The sequence below is a fragment of the Notamacropus eugenii genome, chromosome 2 (genome assembly GCF_028372415.1).
Source record: "Notamacropus eugenii isolate mMacEug1 chromosome 2, mMacEug1.pri_v2, whole genome shotgun sequence".
In the NCBI taxonomy this organism is placed as follows: domain Eukaryota; kingdom Metazoa; phylum Chordata; class Mammalia; order Diprotodontia; family Macropodidae; genus Notamacropus; species Notamacropus eugenii.
The window spans coordinates 345,578,000-345,604,226 of record NC_092873.1 but is presented as its reverse complement, the minus strand read 5'-3'; the positions used below and the strand labels follow the sequence as shown (position 1 = coordinate 345,604,226).

General features: G+C 34.4%; 1 protein-coding gene across 7 annotated transcripts in view; it reads left to right on the top strand.

The window, feature by feature from the left end:
* The window catches only part of TLK2 (tousled like kinase 2), a 160,533-nt gene that overhangs the window by 51,385 nt on the left and 82,921 nt on the right, over positions 1 to 26,227 (top strand). For 3 of the 7 annotated variants that reach the window (XM_072645896.1, XM_072645897.1, XM_072645895.1), the window contains exons 3-10: positions 6,020 to 6,091; positions 7,390 to 7,459; positions 8,460 to 8,503; positions 9,249 to 9,344; positions 13,625 to 13,792; positions 19,200 to 19,295; positions 20,506 to 20,598; positions 25,528 to 25,638. In XM_072645896.1, the coding sequence (XP_072501997.1) occupies positions 6,020 to 6,091; positions 7,390 to 7,459; positions 8,460 to 8,503; positions 9,249 to 9,344; positions 13,625 to 13,792; positions 19,200 to 19,295; positions 20,506 to 20,598; positions 25,528 to 25,638 (750 nt within the window). The remainder of the gene's footprint in view (positions 1 to 6,019; positions 6,092 to 7,389; positions 7,460 to 8,459; positions 8,504 to 9,248; positions 9,345 to 13,624; positions 13,793 to 19,199; positions 19,296 to 20,505; positions 20,599 to 25,527; positions 25,639 to 26,227) is intronic. The other 4 variants (XM_072645898.1, XM_072645899.1, XM_072645900.1 and 1 more) reach the window with 4 other exon arrangements.

The window sequence follows — 26,227 nt, the reverse complement described above, 5'->3', positions numbered from 1 at the left end:
GATAGAGAGCAGAGAGGTTGGAATATGGTATTCCAGAAAGCAAAGTATTGTGATTTTAAAAATTGTTTTATGGTTGTTGGTCTTTCTGTTCATATTTTTATAGTTGTTGTGCATATTTTTTGCTATTTATATTTCACTATTTATGTGAGTACATGTTTTTCTGTATTTGACATTTTCACAGTTTCTTACAGCAGAGTAATATTGCATTATATTCATGTAACATAATTTGTTTAGCCATTTCCCATTGGATGGGGAGGTAGTTCATTTTCAGTTCTTTGTTACCATGAAAAATGCTGCTATAAATATTTTGATGTTACATGGAACTTATAAAAAAATCTATGACTATTTGGAGATATATGCTTAGTATTTAGTCACTTTATCTGCTTATTTCCAAATTGTTTTCCAAAATGGTTGCACTAATTTGTAACTCCACCAACAATATAGCAGTGTGCTTATCTTTCCATACTTCTTCCAATATTGACTATTCCCATCTTTTCTCATTTTTACCAGTTTGCTAGGTTTCAATACTGAAACCTCAGTATTGTTTTGATTTGTATTATTCTCACTAGTAGCTAATTTTCTAGGAAAAGATGAAAGCTCAGAATTGTTCTGATTTGTATTTTTCTAATTTTTTAAAAAATTTATTTTTAGTTTACAACATTCAGTTCCACAAGTTTTTGAGTTCCAAATTTTCTTCCTCCCCTCTTCCCTTCTCCCTCCCCTCTCCCTTCCCCAAGACAATATGCAATCTGATCTAGGCTCTCTATATACATTCACAATAAACATATTTTCATATTAGTCATGTTGCAAAGAAGAATTAGAACCAATGGAATGAACTGCTAGAAAGAAGAAACAAGACAGTATCAAACGGTCGATTACTATAGTCATTGACTACTGTGTCTTGTGTACCTATTTCACTGATCTACCACGCTTGGCACGCTTAGTGCCAAGTAGTGTATTATTTGGAGTATTTTTTTCACGACAAACTTTCACTAGTTTGCATTTCTTCTTTTGAGAAACTGTTTCTTTATTCTTAGCCACTTTCCTATTGGGGTATGGCTTTTAGTATTATGTATTTCTGTTGTCTCTATATCCAAGAGGATGGTCAGCTTTTATCTGAGAAATTAGAAGTGTTTTTTCCCCTCACTTTCCTTTTTATCCTAGATGTCTTAATTTTATTTCTGCAGATTTAAGTTTAAAATAATCAGAATTATCTGTTTTATCTTTTGTATTGCTCCTATCTCTTGTTTGATTAAGAAATATGCCTGTCCATAGAGCTACATGTGATCTGCTTCTCTTCTAATTTTTTATTGGTATACGATCTGTAATATCCAAGTAGCATATCCATTTTGAATTTATCATGTAATATGGCCAAGACTTAGTCTGATTTCTGCTAAATGTATTTCCATTTTTTCTTGAATTTTTTAAAAAAATCTTAATTTATGTTTTCTGCTAAAAGTATTTTATGTTTTGGGGTTCATCTGACAATGAATTGAATTATTATTTTTGATTCTATTCTATTTAGTCTGTTTAATTGATATATATCTCTTTCTTAACCAATACCAAGTGAATACTGCTCTGTCATATGGTTTGAGGTCTGGAAATACTGTTTTCTCTTTTTGCAGTCAGTCAGTAAGGGAGTAAACATTGACTTCCAATCTACTATTTGCCAGGCACTATGCTAAGTAGTAGTGATACAAAGGAAGGCAAAAGACAGCCTCTGTCCTTATTAAGAGTTCATGATTTTACTCTTTTTCATTATTTTCCTTGACAATCAAGATCTTTTCTTCCTTCAAATGAATTATGTTAATGAGTTCTGTGAAGTGTTCCTTTGTTAATTTGATTGATATAGTATTAAGAGTATAAATTCACTTTTGAGGTATTGTTATTATTATGTTGGCCTGGCCTACTCAATGCTGAATATTTCTCCACCTATTTAAGTTCTTTATTTCTTTCAGGAGCAATTTGTAATTGGATTTATGCAAGTATTTAATAAACTTTGGTAAATTGACTCCCAGATAGTTTATGAATTTTGCAATTATTTGAAATAAGATTCCCCTTTCCCTTATTGCCTATTCTTTTTTTTTTCAACTATTTTGTTATTACATAAAAAACGTTTGTAATAGAAACTTAGAAAATTGTAGTGTATAAGCGAATAAACTAATTGAGACAGTTAATAATACTTTCAGCAAAGTTGTGGGCTACAAAATAGTTTTTTACTTTATTTTTTTTTGACAACTGAGGAAACATAACTAAATATGACATTCAAGTTATGACATATTTAACTGGGAAGATATTGGTTCGCTTGTCACAGTTTAAACTTCAAAAAAACTAGATTAAATTATAAGGGAACGCAACAGTGATCTATTTTTTGTGTTAATCATTTTTTATTTCATTTTATTTTTCAAGTACTGAGCACTTTTTGAAGTCCTCATTTGAAAGAAAAAAAGAAAAGCGCTTATAATATGCATACTTAAGTAATACAGTTTCCATACTGACCATGTCCAAAAATATATATCTCTTTTTGCTTTTTGTTACTGTCACCTCTTTAAAGGTCAGGAGGTGGGTAATATACATCATCATTAGTAGTCTGGCACCACATCCGGTCATTATGATCTGATCCTAAGTTTTTTTAAGTTGTTTGCCTTTTTACATTGTTGCTTAAATCTATCTATTCCAACCCATACCCAAAAGGAATTCCTACTGTTAAATTCCTGATAAATGATTACCTCACTTCTGCTTGAAATCCTCTGTTAAGTGATAATCATCTAATTGATTCTGGTTGCATGCTTAATTATTCATCCTTGCTAATAAAAAATGATAGTGCAATTCAGACCTTATGTCTACAACATCACTAATCTTTTTTTTTTTGAAAATGAAAGTGAGTACCCATTGACTCAGATATACTATTTAGGCTTATACCTCAGAGAGGTTAAAAAGAAGAAAAATAAATTCTTTGTTGAGAAATCTTTATAAAAGCTTTTAGTGGTAGCCAAAACTTGGAAAGTAAGGGCATGCCCTTCTATTAGCCTGGCTAAACAAATCATGACTATGTGAATGTAATGGACTATTATTATGCCTTAATAAACAACAAAATAAAGTGTTTCAGAAGAAACTGGAAAGAGTAGCAGAGTGAAGTGAGCAGAACTAGGGAAATAATTTATTCATTCAGAATAATATTAAAAAAGAATCTTGGAAGACTTTAAAATATTAATCTATTCACTGATAAACCATAAGTTCACACTGCTCCCCCCCTGCTGGAGAGGTGATGAACTTAAAATGAAGAGACAGATTTTTTTTTTCTGCCATGGCCAATGTAGAAATTTGTTTTGCTGGTCTATGAATATTTATGATGAAGGTTTGATTTTTTTTTTCACTTTTCTTTTTTGGTATTTTGGTTTGTTTAGTTGCAAGGGATAGATTACGTACTAATGCATGTAAATAAATTTATTTAGGAAAATAATATGAGGGTATCAGGATTTGCTTTGTTTTAAAGTCATTACTATGGGGAAAGATTATTTCTGATAACTTTAAATGTAATTAAAGGACGGTGAGACTCCTTGGTGTATGGGACGGCAAGACCCCCTACTCAAATTGACTGCTCAGAGGCATCTCAAAGTGTCAATAGAAAGTTCCTTTATTCGATTCTCCAGAAGCAGGGCAATCCCTTCACCAGGTAGTCTGCAGGGAAGCCGAAGACAAAGGCAGAGCAGTGATATATATATATATAGACCCTAACGCAAAAAACCCCTCCCACCACTGACCATTATTCTCATTGGCTGAGAAATATGGTCTTACATTCCAGACGCGAATTCTAGCCAATCCCTTTGAAATTTGGTCCAAATTCCCTCCACCCTGTCCCTTACAAAGCCCGCGAAAATATACTTCCGCCTATGCAAATGAAGCATTGAGAGTACACAATGAGGCAGACCTGTTTGAGGACCACCGATTGCTCAGGCACATGCAAATTAGGCATTGAAAAGTTAGCGATTTTTATCCAATCATTGAGATCCTAATACACTACATAGCCTATATCCTTATATGGGAATTGCTCAACTCTGAAGGCATTGTAACCTGAGCCTCTTGGGTCTCCTTTTACCTCCTGGGAGAGGAATTCACATTCTGAGAAGTCTTCACTGAATCTATTCCACTCGTTGGTAAATAATATCTTTGAGCTTCTATTTATAAAACCTTGATTTTAAGCTTTCATGCTGAGTTGCTTAAGTTAGGTTTAAACTAATCTTTGTGAGTGGCAGGATCATTCTTTCTTCAAGAAAGTATGTGTTATTTTATTGTTGTTGCTGTTAAAAGTCAGTGTCTCCGTCCCTCATGTTTTTAGTCAATGAAATCTACTTCAGATTTAGAACAAACCTTTTATTCCTGTAAGTCAATTGAAATAAATATGGGGGAGGAAAATGGTCCAGTCCTTCTTTCTGGTATAACCTGTGCTAATCCTGCATTTCATAATAGCCCCTGAAGTTTGGCAAAGTAAGTCAAATAGAAACTTTCCGTCAGGTTGAGATAACTATATGCCTTTCAATGTAGTACTTGAAAAATAATATCAAAGAAACACATGTATGTTTTGGTGGCCACTTTTAAGTGTGTTATTTATTTCTGAAGATGGGTTCAAACTGAAGTGCTGCAGTTAGTTGTTATTGTGTTTGCCCTCCATTGCTGAAGAAGATCATGCCACCAGAGAAATGATGACCTGACTTGCACTTGACTTTGTTTTGAGTGAGGGAGGGCTGTGCAGGTCACCAGCCTCACTTCTCCTCCAGAGCCACCTGAATCCAGTGACCTGATATTCATCAGGATGACTGGAGATGGCCCAGGATGCACTGGGAGACCTTGGCCCCATGAGACCAAGGCCTGTTCCGTTCTCCCTTAGGGTGAGGTAATACGCCCATTCAGTGAATAGGCCTGTTTAAGAGGTAGTTGGAGGATGGCCCCTTTAATGAGACTGGGAGGGAAACAGCAGCAGTTACTGTTGATAATCACTCTTAAGCCAGGAGGGTCCAGAAAACAACCATTAAGTGGAAGTTGGGCAGGAGTCTAGTGAGGTACAATCTGTGGACTTTAGAGTGCAATAGGTTTAAGGTTTTGAGAAAGGAAAGGGAAGGGAAGTTGGAATTAGTAAGATTTTCTTGAATGAATTGAATCTCATTCACTCCTAGGGAACCTTAATTTTTTTCTTTTTTTTTTCTAGTAAGTATTATAATGGATGGCCTTTTTGGAAGTTTTAATTTTTTTTTTATGCGTTGACATTGAAAAAAGCATTTCCCATAGTGGACCAGAATACTTCCTGGCCCCATATATTGCATGTGGGAAAGCCCCTAGTACTTTCTCACCCTATTGAGCTTATTGTTGTTTCTTTTTTCTTTCTTGGCTCTTTTTAATATGAATTTAACAAACATGAACATCTGAATATACGGTGAACAGAAAAAGAGGATTGTACATGATACTGTGACCTTTATGTACTTTTATTTTTTCAAAAGCATATTTAACATGACAGTAACAAGAGTGCCCTTCATTTGCATTTACCTCCCAAAACCTTTTGCTCTTTATTGTTTAAGAAATTGTTTCATTGATACTTTTTTTGCATCATTCTCTATCTATTGACTCTTCTACCTCTAAGGCCATCACTTCTTGTACCAAATAAGTATGGTCAAGCAAAACAAACCACCACACTTGCAGGGTCTAAAAATGTCTGCTGTGTTCGTTTTCCTCAACCTGGAAGTTTCTTTCAAGCTTATTTCTTCAAAGCATTGTCATGAAGATGAATATAACTATTACACTGGGAATTATTTATAGACAGAAAGCACTCTATTCTGTTAGAAAGTGTTTTTCTAGAAAGCGATTAATACGATGAGAAATTTAAATGCTTCCTAGTCAGTGAATTGTTCTCACAGTTGAAAAGACTTTAAAATAGACTTGTTTGACTTTATTGAGATGCCAAAATAAGCAGGTTTTTCTGTTTCATTTTAAGTTGCAGTTTGCATTTACTACTTTTTCTTTCTAGGGTCCACTTAATAGTGAGTCTTCCAACCAGAGTTTATGCAGCGTGGGGTCTTTGAGTGACAAAGAATTAGAGGTAAGAAGATAACATTTTAAGACTGTCTTGGGTGAAAAGGGATTAGAAGTTACCTGGGTGTTTACCACTGTTACTATGTATATTTTTCTGGTATTTGTACAATTGCAGTATTCATTGCTCTTAAGGAAGAGCTGCATTGCATCCATGTTGAGTAGCATCAGTGAGTGTAATCATGACTTGTGTAGGTCTTTATATAGATGTACAGCTTGCCTGATTTTTTTTTTTAATTTGAAGGTACATTTTATTTGTCACTAAAGTCAAGTTTCTTATAAAGCACACAACTTGGTAGGGTGACTCTAAATCTATAGGAGTAAACTTTGAATTTTTATCAAATCTAAGAATTTAGAACTAGTTCATTGATTATCCAGACCCATTCATTAGTTAATACAGTGTAGGTTTCTTCTTTTAAAAAAGCTTTAAGAACAAATGATATCTGATGGTCTCTTAAATTTCAGAGAAAACTAATAGTTTAGAGAAGTTCTTTTTTGTTTGCTTGTCTCCTCCCCCCTTAAAAAATAAAACAAATACGTTATTTGATCTTCCCAACAACCCTGTGAAGTAGTTGGTACTATTATCCTAATTTTAAAGTTGAAGAAAATGAGAGAAACACAGATTAAGTGATTTGCCCAGCATCACATTGCTAGTAAGAAATACTTGCTGTTCTTAAATGCTTATTTGATCCTAGGTCTTCCCAACTGCAGACTTAGCAATCTAGATGCCTCTGAGAAATCTTGTGAATGTATTTCTTTGTGTTCTTTATCTATGAAATGCATGAAATTGCTGAAAGTGGTAAATGAGATGGTAAATAAGTAAATAAGATATCATTTGATTTTCTAAATGGTATTGAAAGGTGTTTAGGCTTCCAGACCCATAGGTAGCTTTAAGTTCTATTCTTAGGACTATTTCAGACTCCTTTTGCTTACATGTAGAAGCTTCTGGAAGAACTTCTTTTCATAAATTTGAATTTTAGCTACTTTAATTTAGAAGAATTGGAAGATTCTGCTTTGTTAGCTTCCTGAAACATGATGAACAGTAAATGTTTGAGAGACAGTTATTTCTTTCTCTGGAAAAAAATATTGTCTTCATGTTATTACGAATTTTAAAGTAGGCATAGTAAGATAGAGGCTACTTATCCTTTTCTTATTACGCACTTTCTCTTAGAACAGGATACTAAAACTAATTTAGGGTTTGACCATGCAGGTAGAGAATTGTATCTTCTCATGCATTTAGTATTTTCCTCTGTCCTTTTCACATGCATAAGTACCAAAATGCTAATTGTCACATTTGGTATAAAACAGACCCCTGAGAAAAAACAAAATGACCAGCGGAACCGGAAAAGGAAAGCAGAACCATATGAAACTAGCCAAGGTAATAATACCATGCTACTTATAATAATAATAATAGCCAGTTTTCTTTTGTACTTACACAGGATTTCCTCACTGTGGGTAATTGGTTTGTATGCAGAAATTCCTAACGAAGGAGACCTATTGTGCATCTCAAGGGAACATCAGGCAGCTTATTACCAACTTGCCATTTGATACACACCTGAAAAAACAGTGTTGTTCTTCGGGTTGCTTGTTTTCCCTATTGTAAGAACACATAGGCCTTTTGCCACAGTTTTTCCCTTAGGCTGAATATATAGTATGTAGAAAAGAAGACTTGCTGGAGTGTTAAATGACTGTTTTATATACTTAGTGGCTTGTTTATAATAGGCCTCTGGAAATTCATCACAATGCTGGGAGCCTTTCTAACTACTATTCTTCCGTGACAATCATTGTTTGGTTGAATAGTGGAGCCTATTTGAATAGCACTCTAGGAAGATAGTTATAATGGCAAATGACTTTAAGCAACTGATGAAATAATAAAGTGGTTTTATTGCTTGCTTTTCCTGGTTTTAAGAAATGATGGCTACAGTAGTGTTTTTGCAGTCTTTGCCAAAATCTGATTCATTATGAATCTTAGAGGAACAAATAATCTGTATAAGTCTAATAAGTTTGTTTTGAATTATTGTCTCTTCAGTAGTACTTACTTGTAGGGAGGGAAATGATTATAGGTGAGGTAGAGTTGAATATGTAATAAAAAACCTCCACAAAACCTTTAATTGTCTAAGGCCCAAAGGAAAGCAAACTATTAGAATTTCTTCCTTCCCTTTATTCAGCCTGTCTTCCTAAATAGAGAAAAAATTTCATTTCATTTTATGGAATTTTTGATTCAGTTGGCCATTATAGTCATGGTAACATTAGGGAAAAATTTAAACTTTTGGGACAGTAGCAATTATGTACAGAAGCTACTGAATACATAATAACATTTTCTTCAGGATGGTAATTATCATTTTAAAAAATTTGACCTATTTTGGTTTAATTTTCAGGGAAAGGCACTCCTAGGGGACATAAAATTAGTGATTACTTCGAGGTAAGTAACTTGTTGAAAAATTCCTGACAAAAATTTCTTACCCAAATTCCTCTTGAGTTTTATGATCTAATTTTATGGAAAACTCTTAGTTCCTTTCCCAGAATCAACATTTTTATTTGTTTAGCTAAGGAGTTTGAGAATTTGCAAGATCTATATATCTCTATTTATATACTATCACCGCAGAAATTACTGTCCACCAAAAATTCAAACCTGTGTATTCAGTATGATTGTCCAGTTCGTCAGAACCCAAATGAGCGTCTTTCTCTAGAGTGGATTTATGTCAGTAGGTTTTTTTGGAAAGGTCTGTATTTGGATGTGATTATCAGTGTACTTAATAAGTCAGTAGAGTACATGATTTTATAGTAACTAGTGGTTAGTGAAGCTGATTGCTTGTTTTTATTTCCACTAAACTGTGTATAACTCTTATGGTATATTTTTCACATAAGATTATTTATTTAGAATTGTTTTTACCTTTATCTTCTTAACCATTTTATCTGTTTGCTTTAGCTCACATTGAAATTCCACACAAAAATGTATTGTTATTTTTCAATTTTTTCACAACATGACATTCTTTTTCTGAGAAGAGTTGATTGCCTTGGTCAGGGAGATAGTTTTTTTGGGGGGGAGGGCCCTTTAGTGAAATGTCAGAAGCTGGGGTCTATTTTGTGGCACTGATCTTGCCTACTTGCCCTATCTGAAATATAGCATTGTTGTGAATTATTTATATCTATTTTTCTCTGAACAGTTTGCTGGGGGAACTGGACCAGGGACTAGCCCTGGTAGAAGTGTTCCACCTGTTGCACGATCCTCACCACAACATTCCTTATCTAATCCCTTACCAGTAAGTATTCACCTGTTAAAGGATTAAAAAAAGAAAATCTTTCCTTAGATTCTAGCATTCTTTCCCTTGGATTAATAATGGATGGAGACCAAGGAGGAGGAGTAAATGGAAGGGGAGGGGGGAAGGTCATAGTTTGGAGTACCATGAGATACTCTTAGTTGTATTTGATGAATCTGGATTCATCAATTTTTCATATATAATGGGCTGATGTGATGGAGGGGGAATGGGGTGGCACAAACATTTACAAATTGATTTTGAATGCAGCAACACTAAGCTCCATCACAGAAATTTTTATTAATCCAGGTAGTCAAAATTAGTATTCTTGCAAAGCGTTTGGTGTTTATAGTATTTTTTCTGGCTTTAATCAACGTGAGACAACTTAAATGTCCTTGACATAATCAGGGCTTTGATAATTTATCAATTTAATCACTTGTTAAGTCTTTATAACATCTCTCAAATATATCCCCTTTTCTCTAGTCACATGTCCACCACCCTAATTTGAGACTTCATTACTTCTGATCTAGGCTACTGTAGTAGTTTCCTAATTGGTTTCCCTGCCTCAAGGCTCTTTTCCCTTTCTAATCTATCTTCTATAGTGTTGCCCAAATGATAGTCCTAAAGCACAGGGGTGACCATGTCACTTCTGTTTAGAAAGCTCCAGTGGCTTCCCATCATTTCTAGGATATAATATAAACTCTCCTGTGTGATCTTCAAGAAGCTCTTAACAAAATGATTCCAGCTTCTCTTTCCAGATTCTTCATTCACTCTGGTCCAGACAAGCTACTGAGCTAGTTTTCGTTGTATGCAGTATAACATTTCAAGTCTCCGTGCCTTTGAATGGTTTGACCTCTGTGCCTGGAATGCACTATTTCTCACCTCTACATTTTAGAATTCCTAGTTTCCTTCAAAGCTCAGTTCAAGTATCCTCTCCTAAATGGATCTTTTCTGAATCTCCTACTGGCTGTGACTCCCTTCTGAAATCATCATATATTTATTTTATATTTTCTTACATGTATTGCATGTTGTTTTTGTGTATAAGAATGTAAGCTTAATGAGGGCAGGACTATTTTTGTCTTTGTATCCCTAATGCCTAGCATAGTACTTGGTATGTAGTAGATGCTTAAAATGACTGACAGTTTTATATAAGCAATTGATACTTCTTAAGCAGTTTAGTTTTGAAATTCTGATCCTCATTTGTATCTGTGGCATTTTTCTTAAAATATTGGAGAGAAATTGGATTAATCATGCTTTATTCCTTTGAATTGTTAATTTTGTTGTTATTTCTGTTGTTCCAGAACTGGGGGTGGGGGAATGGAGAAGGAGGGAGAAGGGAATTCTCAACAAGGAATTTCCCTTACCAATGAAAATGAAAACCAACAACTGTTCTTTAACTTTGTTGTGTTAGAGAGTTACTGGGGACTCAAATCCCGTTTTCCCTGTCTTGGAGACTGACCCTCCTTTGTATTAATACGATGCCAAATTAAGGGAGAAGCTAGCAGTCTCAGCAGCTGCTAGGTGGCTCTTTAGGAGCTTGAAAGGACAAAGAACTAGGTAGGGAGTCAGGACACTCAAGTTCTAATTCCACTTCTGGTGCTGATTTTGGAGGGGTAGGGTTAGACTGGTTAATCTTAAAGAAGTTGCTTATTTTTCCTAAGTTTATTTTGTAAATTGAGTAATATTGTGTCCCTTCACACACAGAACAAATGCAGTACTTCTGAAATATAACCTTTCAGAAAGCTTAAAGACAGCTAGTCTTTAAGTTAGTGCCTCCTTTCTACCTTGTCTGCTCCAGGCTAAACAACTTTAGTTTTTTCCCTTCTTCTGCCTTTCTCACTAGGAAGTATTTTAGGAAGTAGCATGCTTTTACTTCTTTGGAGAAAGAGAAAAAACTGCAGAATAGTCTTATGTCTGTTGTATTTTTAAGTACCAGGTAATATATTATAAATTTCACATCCATGGAGGTATCTATGCTTGTTAAACCACTGAGACTTAAGCAGATAAAAAGATTTAGCCATTATTTCGTAATGGCCTTGACATCAACATTCCTGTATTTTAATATGTATAACTGTCTTGGAAATATTTTTTGTCGTTCAAGTCTACATATTTTGATATTCTGAATTAGGTAGTAAGACTTGTGTTTCTTTTTGTAAGCTCCTGGACATAGATTTTAAAGTTCTTTAGAGTTAAGAAAGCTATGTGAGATTACAGAGTGAGAAGTTTTGGAGAAATATATTTTGTAGGCTTTCTTAGTGAAAACGAATGGTTCTCAACCTGTAAGTCATGGATCCCTGTGGTTCCAAAATCCATTCAGAAACTATAAATTAGCAAGCACTATCTATTGACTCATGACTTGAACATGTGGTTTTTTCAAATGTTTGTAGATTCTCTTGTGACTAAGGAAATACATAATAATAGCTACTGTGTGACTAAATGAATTTGCATTTTATTAATTAATGTATACTAATAGTACAGGTATCCTTTGGGACTTTATGAACCTTTTTTTTGATAAGTGAAGTTTCTCTTACTCAGAAGTTGGATTCAGTGGATAGGGAGGTTCATCTTTCTGTGTTCAGATTAGACTCATCCTTCCCTCAGACAACTACACTTGATGTCGGAGAGAGTTTTGTGCCATGTACTGACAGATGTAGTAACAATTCTAAATGCACATGTAGACCCCCCCAAGGGGAAACAAACTTTGGATTCTTTAATAGCCATGAAAGATTAGGAAATTCTCTTTACCCCTTATGGATAAGGAAACAAGTTTTTAAAAATTCAACCATATGTATCTTCTTCTCAATTTTTCTTTTTTAATATGAGTATTTGGCTCATTTTGCAGAAACAATGTCTCCTAATGCTGTTATAAAACAAGCTTCTTGAAGGCAAGGCTAGTAAGTGGCATATTAGTGCCCTGGACCGGGGGTTGTCAAACTGTGACTAGCAGGTCACATTTGGATGGGGCATACTTTTTGTATCTCTCTTGAGCTAAGAATTATTAAATACAGCTTAAAATACAACATAGCTTTATTTACAAATGTTAAAAACTATTCTTACCTTGGGACCCTAAGGCTCTTCAAAAACTGATTCCTCTCCTTTAAAGTCTAAAGTATTAGATACACTAGAAGTAAATAAATGCTTGCTTGAACTGTCTTAGTAATCATCGGTCCTTTGGTATGCAAACCAATAAGATGAAGCAGTGTTGGACAGCTTTCCCCACATTATTTTCAAGATTTTGTTCCTGCAGAAAGGGTATCTGCAATTGATGAGAGTTCTTCATAGAATTCACTTAGCATTTTGGAGCCAGAGATCACTGAAGACAAGAAGTGAGAATGTTACAGTTAATGGGTATCACAAAGTACTTTGGAGCTAACGATAACACTGATCTCCTTTTGGGGTCTATTTTTATAACACTCACTTAATCTGGCTAAGTTTCATTTGAATGGATCTAAGATAAACTTGCCTCACTGCATCCTGTTCTGTAGCAAACATGGTGAAGTCCTAGTGTATTTAATAGTATTGTTATTATTTTTCTAAATTAAGTGGAAATAGCTAAAGAGTGACTAAGCTCAGTCTTGAAAGTCTTCGGACAAGTTTGTTAGGTAATTACTCCTGTGTAGAGTATTTTGTGATTAACTTTGGAATTTTCAAATTACATAGAATTACATAGTGGATTCAAAGGGCCATATTCATAAAGACAGTATGGCATAGTTGAATTAATACTGGCTAGCTCTGTCAGAAAGATATTTACTAACGGGATTGGATCTAGCATCCTCTCATTAATAATGCAGACTAGCATTTCTTGTACAGCATAACGTCTTAGAAAGTTGCCCCCAGTACTGAGAGTTTAAGTGACTTGCCTAGAGTCACACAGCCAGCATGGGTCAGAGGCTGGACTTGAAACTGGCTCATATTCCGCTGTGGTAGGCTGTTTCTTAGAGGATCTGGTTTAAATCATGCCTTTGTTACTTATTACTGGTGTGGCCTTGAGTAGTTTATTTAATCTCACTGGGCCTTGGTTTTCTCATCTTGTGAAATAGTGGCTGGAAGTCTAGATAGCCTCTGAGGTGTCTTGTTGGGATTGATGGAAATGTTTACTATGTTTAAACACAAGTAGTAAGAATGTGTGACGTTCAGAGTCATTGTGTGTCTTGTTTTTTTGTTCATGAATTTTGGCTTTGCCTTTGATAGCTGTGTGTTCTTGACCCGACACCGATGCATGTTTTGGCAGAACCTGAGTTGTTCTTCATGTCTAAGGTGTATGTTTGCTTTAATGTGTGTTCCAGCGGCGAGTGGAGCAGCCGCTGTATGGTCTAGATGGCAGTGCTGCAAAGGAGGCACAGGAAGAACACTCGGCTCTGCCAACCCTGATGTCGGTGATGTTGGCAAAACCTCGGCTTGACACTGAGCAGCTGGCACAGCGGGGAGCCGGCCTCTGCTTCACTTTTGTCTCGGTGAGCAGTAAACCTGAGCTCATGTCTGTCCTTACAAGTTATAGTCTGCAAATTTATATATAATATGATAATAATTTATATATGTAAATATGCTAAATATATTGCTGTTGTTTTCTGAAGGAGTATTATTCATTCCCACTGTTTAACTTGGTGCATTTGTTTCTTTCAAATTTTTAAATACTTCCAAATTAAGTCCTAGTACCTCCTGAGAAGGGGAATATATTAAATTTTATTTTATTTTTTTTGGTAGGGGACCCTCATAAAGTGAATCAGTCAGAATGTTCACTATTACAGTGGACAATTTTTTATGCTTTTAAATATTTCTAAATCTCAACCTACTATTTCAAGCATATTAGGCAGAACACATCAATATAGTACAAATTTTTCTCCATGTATCAGTGTTTATGCGTGTACTATTTGTTAAGTGAATGAGGTAGAACTTCATTTACTACTTCTGAAAGGTTACTGGCTAGGCATCTAGGTGACAGAGTCCCTAGAGTACTGGATGTGGGAGTTAGGAAGACCGAGGTTTCAATCCTGCCTCAGACATTTACTAGCTATCTAACCCTAAGCAAGTGATTTAAAATCTCTCATCCTCAGTTTTCTCATCTGTAAGATGGTGATAATAATAGCACCTACCTCATAGGGTTGTTGTGAAGATCAAATGAGGGAAAAAACCAAAACTCCAATTTGTCCAATGGACAACTTTTCCAGTAGTCATTTGGGTTCTTAATTGTTGATTGAACTTCTTTATTTATAATAGGATTTGACCAGCAACTCTAGCTTTTCTTTATCTGTATGCTTTGAATGAAATCATTATTTAAAATGTTTCTAAGTTGTTACTTTCATTATCTAAAGCAATAAACATGTCTTTGGCCACTATCTTACAGAATCTTAGGTTTTTGGATTTGAAAGATCTTCGTTATCCTTTAGTCTAACCCCCCTAAGTTAGTGATCTTTATGCCATGGGGGAGTAGGGCTGATACTTATGGCAGGTGAGCTTCAGAGATCCATTCTACTTCTCTTCCTTGTCTCTCTTCCCACCCTCAGTCCAAGTACCTTCTTTGCAGTTCATCCAGCCCCTTTTCTCTCCTTTTCCCTATAGCTGGAATCTGGTGAATTCTGAGTTTGTTTCCCTCTCTAGGGCTTTAGGGAGGTCAGAAATACAGTGTGTGATGTGCTGGATTTGAAGTCAGTGGACGTGAATTCAGATCCTGGCTCTGCCACCTGTGTGATCTTGGGCAAAGTCTCTTAACTAGCGCTTTAAATGGGGTTATACTAGGTTATCTGAAGACATTTTCTGTTCTAAATCTTTGATTGTGCAAATCTTTGATCAGAGATGTTTTATAATCCCATCTATTACCAAATTCCAACCCTCTAAAAGTTTACCCAGTAGGAAAGTCCCTTAATTTCATTTATTCATGCACATGTATTTTCTACTATTGTGATACCTCCACTACCACCCAACTCCCACTCCCTTCTCCTCACTCCCACCCATGGCCAGGGGCAGGGATTATTTCATATTTATCTTAATTACTTTAGCATCAAGTACAGTTCTTTGTACAGAGTAGGTACTTAGTTACATTTTTTAACTGCATTGTCCCCCATCATGAAAAACTTGCTTCTTTTATTTCTGTTCTTCTCCTCTTTGCCCTCTGACAGCTCATAGTCTATTATTTTGTAAAAATAGTATTTTTTTCCCTATGACCTCCCCTCTTCTGAAAATGATAGGCATTTTGATGTAGTTTGTATATAGTCACACTTATGAAAGAAGAAACAGATCCAAAGGGGGGAAAAACATGAAAAAGAGTAAAGTAAATGAAAAAAAAATATGCTTCAGTCTGCATTCAGAGTCCTTCACTTCTTTATCTGGATATTGATAGCATTTTCCTTCCTGAGTAATTTGTATTTGTCTTGGATCAGCTCATGCTCTTTTAAATAACTAAACCTAATATTAGAATGATTATAGAAAGGACCATAGAAAGTATTTATGTTTATAATTTTGTTAACAAACCAACAATTTAAAAGTTCTTTATAAAGGGTAATAACATTATATTATTTCATTTTATAGAAGTAAGTTTCCTGGAGGGTAACCCTAGATTTTGTTGTTTGGGGAAAACATTTCTTAGGATGCAGCGTAAGGACTTTTGCAGACAATTGGGGCTAACAATAAGATGCAAGAACAAGCCCAGAGATCTGGAGAAAGGTGTAGCATTGAAGAAGGAAGTAATAGAAGACCGAAAAATACAGTTCTTTGCTTTCCATTGCTTTGGCTCCTCAAATCTTCTACATTTCCTGTTTCCTTTCTCTGTAGTTTGGGAGATTAATTTAAGAGTCTAAAGATTTTTCTTGAATGGACCCATTTTGTTTTTTACATAATAGACATTTCCTTTTAATTTTAATTTTATTTTTTTCTCAATTAAATGTAAACAAAAATTTGTGACATGTCTTGTAAAATTTTGAGTTTCAGATTTTCTTCTTCCTCTTCCCCCTCCTTAACGAGACCAGTAATTTGATACAGATTATATATGTGCAACCGTGCAAAACAATAATAGACAGTTCCTAATACACTTAAAAGCTTCCTCCACCTTCTTCCACCCCCACTCTTCCATTATAGTTTCGGGGGAGAAAAAATAGCATGTATAACCTTGTAGCACAAGGAAACTGCCATTTTGCTTGTCTTTTCCTACTTTAAACCCTCAAGTCACACTTCCAGTTCCTGGCACAAATTTGTCTATACTCTGACAAAACAATGTGAAACTGTCATTGAACCAAGAGAAACTTAAGAATAAGTTTCAGACATAAGAACATACTGATGGGAGACCAGCTGCCCAGAGAAAGAAGGTTGTTGTGGAGCACATCACAGGTTTTACTTTTCCCTTAAAGAAACTAGGAGTAAACTATATATTTTTGAAGAGTTAAATATGTTTACCAAACAGGGAATAGTGAGTTACCCATTTTAATAGCTACAGAATTCAGATCTCTGGCAGTGAACACTTTCAGTGTGATATGTCCTAATGGCACAAAACAGCTACAACTTAAAAAAAAAAAAAAACTTTTTGAAAATGTTCTGTTTATACATCTGAAGATTTGAAACAAAAGTTAATAACATTTTTCTCTAGTTAAAAAAAAAGAACAAAGAGAGAACTCTTTGGGTATAAGGCTGAGTTATCTGATTGCCAGCCACTCCTTGCAACATATACCTGCCAGTTCTATTTAGTCTTGCTGAGAACTAGAACTGAAATGAGCTGCATGATTTTTAATGCTTTTAATTGTTTTATGCTTTTCAACATACTTTCACTTGGTATTTCTTGGGTGAGTTTTTGCTGGCCCAGAGTAGTTTCTTTTGACTCTAAGCATCATGAATAGAGCTTTGGACTTTGAAGTCTGGAAGACTTGGTTTGATTATTGCCTCAGGCATTGGTATTTTAACTGTGGATGAGTGCTTTTAACTTCTGAGCAGGTTTCCTTTTCTTTAAAATCACAATAATAATGTGTTGTACCTTGTGGAAATGTGGTGATCAGGTATATAAAATGTATATATAAAGAGATAGGTGTAGAAAATATTTTGCACACTTTAAGGAGGCAGAATATAGTGTCAGGTGACTATTTAATAATCTCACTTTTTAATTATTCTCACTCCTGCTTTCTACCTCCCATACCTGGAATTTTCTTAGAAATATTTTTCATTGATACAGTGAACATTTTTCAAATGTCAGCAATACTGAGGACTGGAAGAGGAGTAAAATTCTCTGAGACGTTGGAATAAATTTCACAAAATTCCATGTACTTAGAAAGTTTATTGACTTATTTTTTAACAGTCCTAAAACAGTTGTAAAATCCTGAGTTACCTTTTATCCTGAGTAGCTTTTTCAAACTACATTAGATTAGAGAGGAGAGAAATAAGGCATTTATTGATGGTAGACAAGACAGGTTAACAACAAGGGATAGAAAAACTAATATTATAGCAGAGTTGATATTCTTAGTTTTGACCCAGAGTCATCAAGAAAAAGTAAAGCTGTATTTATTATACTCTGTCACAGTATGTGTATGTTTTATTTAAAATACCTAAAATAGAAGAAGTTTTAATATTCCTTACCCCACATCTCTGATGGGTTTATGCTATGTATGTGTGTGTGTGGAGGATTTTTTTCTTTAAATTTATTTATTTTTAGTTTTCAGCATTCACTTTTATAAGATTTTGAGTTCTAATTTTCCCCCCCCACCTTCTTTCCCCCTCCCCAAGATGGCATGCAATCTGATATAGGCTATAGATGTATGATTATAGTAAATATATTTCCACATTAGTCATGTTGTGAAAGAAGAATCAGAACAAATGGAAAAAACCACGAGAAAGAAAAAAGAGAGAAAATAGTATGCTTCAGTCTGCATTCAGATTCCATATTCTTTCTCTGGATGTGGGTAGCATTTTCCATCATGAGTTTTTCGGGATTGCCTTAGATCATTGCGCCACTCAGAAGAGCCAATTCTAACAAAGTCAGTCATCGAACAGTGTTGCTGCTACTACGTACGATATTCTCCTGCTACTGTTCACTTCACTCAGCATCAATTCATGCAAGTCTTTCCAGGTTTTTCTGAAATGTGCCTGCTCACCATTTCTTAAGGAATGAAAGTATTCCATTATATTCATATACCATAGCATGTTCAGCCATTCCCCAATTGATGAGCATCCCCTCAATTTCCAATTCTTTGCTACCACAAAAAGAGCTGCTGTAAATATTTTTGTATATGTGGATCCTTTCCCCTTTTTTTATGATCTCTTTGGAATATAGATCTGATAGTAGTATTGCTGGATCAAAGGGTATGCATAGTTTTATAGTCTTTTGGGCATAGTTCCAAATTATTCTCCAGAATGGTTGGATCAGTTCACAGTTCCACCAACAATGCATTGGTGTTCCAATTTTTCCACATCTTTTGAGAGATTTTTAAAGGGCATGTTGGGAGTTAAATGGATTGTATTTGTGCTTTAGTGATGAAGTTTTAAAACTGTTTCTTAAAGTGCTTTCTAAATCTTAAAAAGCGCATTAAATTGCATTAAATTGTATTAGAAGTACATCTGAATTTTTTGACAGCTGAGTGTTCATGGGTGATATTTACCCACTTAATGTGTTGATGATTAAGTTAAATGCCTCAGATTTAATTCATAAGATTTAGAACTGGACCTTACAAATTACTTTGTCTAGTTAAGGTTTTTCCTATGATGAATTATTTTTGTGATGATGGGAGAAAACACTGGAATAATTAAAATCCCATTCTGGCAACATATGATATATATTGTGTATTGATAATGAGTAAGTCCCAATTTACATTTAAAAAGTGTCATTCTTATTAGTCTTTGGAGGAAAATTAGAAATCTTCTGGTGACTGCTCTTGTGTCTTATTACAGGCTCAGCAAGGCAGCCCTTCTTCTACTGGATCTGGCAACACAGAGCATTCCTGCAGTTCCCAAAAACAGGTTTCCATCCAGCACAAACAGACACAGGTATAATACGTGTGATAAAGAGTTCAAGAAACAACTAACTTAGGAATGTATCATACCACAGATAAAACATGCCATTTCTCAGTTTTTGATACAAGCACTTTGTTTTCTGAGGGAAAACATACTATATTGTTCAATTTTTTCCTGTGTTTATTAACTTCATATTTTGTTAAGGAAGAAAATTGAGAGATTTTACCTTGTGTGTGAATTAGGTACTTTGGGAGCTATTTTAACTCTGAGGGTATTTGTCATTTTAGTACTTTGGAATAGACAATTTTATGCTACTTAATACCCAATGCTAAAAAATAGCAGAAGCACATTTTTGTATTCAGAATTCTCATACTTACCTAGCAGGACCTTTCATTTTTTGTTTAAAATATCAGTGAACCACTGTATTTATATTGCTTATTTAAACATGCCATAAGGAATTTTAATTCGGGTAGCTTTATATCTACTTTAAGTCCGGAGTTGGAAGGGAATTTCATAGGATTTTAAAATTTAGATGCTAGAAGGTCATCTAGTTCCACTCCTACGTTTCATGGTCACCTACATACAAAACTCTGTTGGGTGTATTTACTCCATTTTTCCGTGTTCTCTTGGCAGGGCAAGTGCAAGATAAGTGATTCTTTCAGTCTAATTTAGTGATGTTATTTTTAGGACAATGTACTTGGCATACTGGGAGTGTATGTAACATTTCAGAAGCCATGTTCTCCATAGAAATAGATCTCCCCCGCCATTTCTTTGAATAATTGTATAGCCTGTGCTTTAGGTCTGTTCTTCTGCTTGCTTCTTTGTTCCCACTAGGTGGCATGTGTGCGCTTTATTTCTTAGATGAAGTCCAGTTCTGATCAAGCTGGCTCAGTCCTGGAGTGTTGTATTTCTATATTTTTCACATACTCCATTGTCACATCATCCCTTGTTTCTCAGATGCCAAATGGTTTGTAAATTGATATATTATGAATCTAGGATTATCATTTTTAAAAATGCAGATCTTGAGTCTTATTGACCATACTTATGAGAAATAGTTAAAGGTTAAAGAATGGGCTAGTTGAAAGGTATATTAATTTCCTTAAGGCATAGGATTATGGCTCATTTATATATATTAATGCTATAAAATCTTAGGTTGTAAAGGCAAAAGATTAAAGCTATGTTCTGTATAGATGTGACGTTTTTAGAGTATAACTTCTTTTTGTTTTGTTTTTTCTCACTACAGTCTGACCTCACGATAGAAAAAATATCTGCATTAGAAAACAGTAAGAATTCTGATCTGGAGAAGAAGGAGGGGAGGATAGACGATCTATTGAGAGTGAGTGTTGAATTACATTTGTTTAAGAGAAAAACACAAATTCATAATAAACGTAGATTATGATATTTGGAGCACCTGAAGCATAGCATCAAATTATATAAGGGCTTCTTGACCTGTTTTGTGTTATAAATCCTTCTGGCAGTCTTTGGTGAAGCCTATGGACTCTTCAGAATGAAATTTTAAAATTTGTAAATGTAAGATAAATAAGATCACAGTGGAAACCAATTATACTGAAATGCTTTTATCAAAATATTTTTTTAAAAAGCTCATAGATCATAGGTTAGGTAACTCTGAATTAAATAACATAAGTAATATACTATCTAACTTCTCTGTAAATTTTAAAGTGCTCTATAAATGAGAACCACTGATTATTCTTCACAACATTTACTACCTGTGTGATCTTGGGCAAGTCACTTAAACTCCCTCCACCTCAGTTGTGAAACTGAGGGGCAGTTGGACCAGATGACCAGTGAGCTCTTTTCCAGCTCTAGATCTATCATCCTGAAGTCCTGTTCTGATACCTCATCATGATGTGAAAGTGATCTTGGACCCTTGAAGGCTGTGCAAGTGGAGTAGAAGCTCTGCTAGAGTCTACCGCATTGGAAAGGATTAAGAGCATAGATGTAGCAGTGAACTCTGTCATCTGAGGATCAGCCTAAGTTTAACTAGGCTTATCGGTAGGGGTTTGGTCAGCCACCAGATGTTAATTTTTTTTGGCCACAGAAACTTGTGAAAACCTGTACTAAAGCATAGACGGATTGTGACCTACATGGGTGAAGGGAATAGCCACGCCAGTGAAGCCACAAATCTTTTGAAATACTGAAGAATTGTGTGAGTTATATAAAAGTGAGCTAAAAAAATGTTTCGAGGAGCCAAATGACAAGATTTCTTAAAGGTTCTTTCCAGCTTCTATGACATATAGAAAGGTAAATAATTTGTATTTGGGTATTCTGTATTAGTCTGCTGTTGAATTTTGGAAATAGACAATTTATACAGTAGCATAAGTACTTTCTTCAGTTGCAGTGCCTTATATTTAATTTGATTCAGCAATGCCTTTATTCATGTGGTGATTTACTTTGATAACCACAGTTCATCTATGATTTCTTGTACCATAAGACTCTTGTCCATATTTTTCTGTAAATCTCTAGTGTTGAGCCTGTCTATACCCACTATGCTGGGGGGAAGAAAAGAGTCTTCTTTTAGTTTTCTTTTTATTACATAGATGTCATGGGAACAATGGGACTGTCTCTTTGTTATCCCTTAACATTTGACTGATTTTCCTTCTTTTCTGGACCTACATCTATCTGGTGACATCATTTGTACCCCTTGTCTGGAATAATACTTTGTTGGTACTGTATTGCTGCCTACATACACTTAATATACACTTCCTTCTCTATTGTCTTTGGGTGATTCACAATTTTAATTCTTCATAAAACTAAGGTTTTCCAATGCAGTATCATGAAAAAAAATGTTTATGTTGAAAAAGTAAGCCTTTGTTGTAGGTAGAAATTTATGGCCATTAAAAAGCAGTATGGTTTTCTAAAGACATTTCTTTTTCTGTTCTTTTTGCACCACTACATTTTTCAAGTGTGGCCAAATTCCTGTGAGTGATTATCAGTCTCATTTAGGAAACTTTACAGTGGCTTTGTGTAGCCAGTTATCTGCAGACAAAAGCATCAGTATCAGGAAGTCTTGTGTTCTCTATTCCTTTTGGTGTGATGGCAAAGATACGTTCTATTATAGAATGTGTAGAACCTACCTATTCCCTTATACCATCATCAGCGTGTTTTGGGGTCATGTATAGGTTATGTTTGTAAAAACATTTTGTAGAGATGGGAAAAGTAGATATGTTAATCTTTGGATCACTACAGACACAGAAAAAAACCTTAGAACTTGTTACCACAAAAATTTATGGTGAAGAGTTTATTATAAAAAACCTGTACAGAGGTCCATTTTTTTTTTGTTGTTGTTCTTCTGTTTTCTTCCTTAAATACTCTTGGAATGCCTTGGTTAAATTGGATCTCTGTGCCAAGCTTTCTTTAAACTTGTTTTATTTCCTCTACTGTTTCTTGATAGTTTAAAGTAATAATAAAGCTCATCATCTTTCACAATTCTCATCTTTTTTCATTCTCTGAAATGTTGCCATTGGTTACCATATCTCTCTTTGTTTCTCAAGGAAATTAAGTATTTTTGTTGACTGAATAAGTTTCTAAGGTCTTTTGGTCTCCTTGTTGTGGTGATTATGTTAATTCAAACTTTCTTTGACATCAACACCTTGTTTCACTGGATCAGAGTGAAGTTTGCTTAATTTCATGGCCTGTCTTCATTATTTTTTTCTTATAGTTTGATATTGGTTTTGACTTTTAACAAATCTGGCTGTGTGTAGGTAATTGATTTGGAAATGACACATTGCTAACTAGTCATTTCCTGTCATAATCAACTTAAATTTTCATGGTATTTGGTCATTGCCATCATTTTGTTGTAGTTTCTGATTCTCTTCTCAGAAACAATAGTCATGATAATAGGTATGAGACTGCTGTGTGGTTGATAGACCTTTTGGTTTTTACTCTCCTGCACTGTGTTTTCCAACATAATTTGTACCACCTTGCTCTGTGCTAACATTTGCCATTGATGTTACTAAGAGTTTTGAATTCATCATAAAAATTAATCTATCTTCATATTCTCTGCAGTAGATATTGGTATATAAATCCAATAATTTTCATTTTGATCTTTTTTTGCAAATGCTAATCTGAAGTAAATGATAACCAAATATTCCATTAAATTATATTTCTTCTTGTGTTTGGACAAAATAAAGGCAACTCTCAGTCTGCCTGTCTAAGAAAAACCTGAGGACTTACTTCCTCCTAGCTGCAACTTCCTTTGTGGTCGTGTTTCATTTACAGCAAGAATGTCAAAATTGATTTGATTCACTTCTTCCAATAAAGTATCTGTTCATTGGTCATTAGACAAAGATTTCTCATTTAGAGTATGAAGAACTGAATTACTGCTTCTAGATGATCTAAAAGTCATGACTGCTAACACTGTTTGCTCACATTTCTGTCACAATCACCACAGAAGTGGAATGCCTAATACAATGAAATTTCTGTGTTCAGAGTAGTACCAGAAAAGAAAACTTTGAAGTATCATTATAGCAGTAATAATTGAGATTGCATATAAAATAAATTTTCCTTTTGTATTCAAAAGAACTTAATTGTTAATATTCCTGTATTTTTCTAACAGCTTTACTGGGACTCTTTCCAGACCCAACTCTGCATTTTGAGCAATTTTAAAACTTCCATGCCTGATATATGTAGGCTTGCTATCTCTCAAACAATGCCAGAGGGGAAAAAAAAGACACAAAAAACTAGAAAGCTAGGAACGAAAAAGACATGTACTGCTGTTTTTAAGATATTTTAGAACAAATCAGTTTGAGATAACTACTTTTTTTAAGGTTAAAAAAAATAATAGCCCTCAAAACAAAAATATTCTCTAGTTCATAACTGTACTATAAATGTCATAAGGAAAGATTTTAGATGGACATATTGACACAGACAAGTAAGCTAGAAATACATTTCTAAGCCAGACTGAGAACATAAGCCAAGGTCATAATATCTATCTAAAATGTGTTTCAGAGACATTTCGGAAATTTTTTTTTGTTGCTTATCTTTATGACCAGGCACTCTAAACAGTCTAGAGTTAGAAATCTTGTTTATAGGCTTTTAGCCCCCACTGCCAGTTGAGAAGGATTTTGTTTTCAAAAAAAAATTTAGGTTATGTTAGTATTTGTCTAGTTGAATTTTGTGAAAGAATGCACACTTTAACATGAATGCGTTTGGATTTGTATAACCGTTTTGATCATGGATTTATAGGTCAACCTTTTCATCTCTATCCTAAAAAGTTAGATGAAGTTATATATATTCCAAATTTTAACTAAATCAAGATATGGTAGTGTAAGGGAAAAATAATAGGATAGCTAAATTTTTGGGGGCTGACGGAAATCTCTTTCTTATAGAAATGGAAACCTCTTTACGTGGGATCATTTGAAAATTAAACCAGTGGAAGCTTAGGTTATTCTGATAAGACATGTAGTACTTCATATTTTTCAGAGGACATTTACTTATACTATCATTTGATTTAGAAGGCTACCAATTTTGATATAATCCTATGATTTTGATTGTGGTAAAAGTTAGTACCCAGAAAGATCTCACTGTCAGAATTTCTGGCATTGTAAAATACCAGAATTGCTTTAGGTTTTGCCGATTGCTTCCTTTCTCTCTAGCATTAGGAGGCTTGAATTTTTTGGAATATTTGCTTCATTGCACAAGTTTTTACTCAGACAGAATAAATGTATTCTACCATTCATTCCTGAAACAAAGACCAAGGAAGTTGTGTGAATGTTGTACATTGATCCTTTTTAGTGGGGATCTCATAGTAGTAGAATGATTTGCTCATAGATATGCCTTACTGTTGTTTTAGGGCAATTAATTTAAATTCCCGTTGTGTTTTTTTGGAAATGAAAATGAAAGATAGAAATTATCATTGTCACACATTCTAAGGAATAGCTTTTTGAATCAATTACCTACTTTTGCCATTTGACAACTCTTCTAAAAATCTATGTTTTTGATGGCTTTTTAGGCTGAATAAATTTTAAAATATAAACTACAAACAAGAATTTTTCTGTGTTTTTTTTTAAATATTTAGGCAAATGAGATGAAATAGAAATTTTAGAGGTCAGATAGTATGGGGAGAAACAGGATTTGTTCTAATGACAGTTCATATTTAACCTATTTTCTATCAGTTTGACCTAAAGAGGTAAGTAAACTTATTTTATCTCCCCCTTTCAGACTTGTTTTTGATTTAGATTTTGATTCACTTAAAAGAATTAACTTTTAACTAATTAACTACATTTATTTGTTTTTCTCATTGAAGGCAAACTGTGATTTAAGACGGCAGATTGATGAACAGCAAAAGATGCTAGAGAAATACAAGGAACGGTTGAATAGATGTGTGACAATGAGTAAGAAACTCCTTATAGAAAAGGTTAGTAACTGGAGTTTGTATTTGAAGCCATTTAATAGAAAGTAGGGGATGGGGTGAGGGGAGGGCTCTTTGGGATTTGAGTTAGAATTTGTTCTCTGAGTAATGAGCCAGTGTGTCAATATCTACCCAGGAGATATACTTGCATTGTGCAAAAGGGACAAACTGTTGTGGCTGAATTTTTTTATAAGAGATTTTTAGGCATGTTACTTGTATTTTTATTACCTGCATTTCCACTTATATCCCCACTCCTAGATAACCATCCCTTACGATAATGAATTTTTTTTGTAGTCCCAACTGAATCTTTACCATTTTGATATATGCTCTGTTATTTTATGTGTAATCATTGTACAAAAGTTTTTGTTGGCTACTTTGTTCTCTGTGGCATAAGGAATAGTTTTTACATAAGTAATTTGTAAATAAAGTGATGTGTGCTTGTTTTTAATTCTAGAATACCTGGAATAGCAAAAGAAATGAAGTCCAATTTATACTAGTAGCTTTGGAAATGTAAAGTTAATAGTCTTTAGTGTTAGTTACCTAAAAGTTTGTTTTCCCATGAAGCTGTTGCAAGTAAACTAAAGAAAGTTCTGAA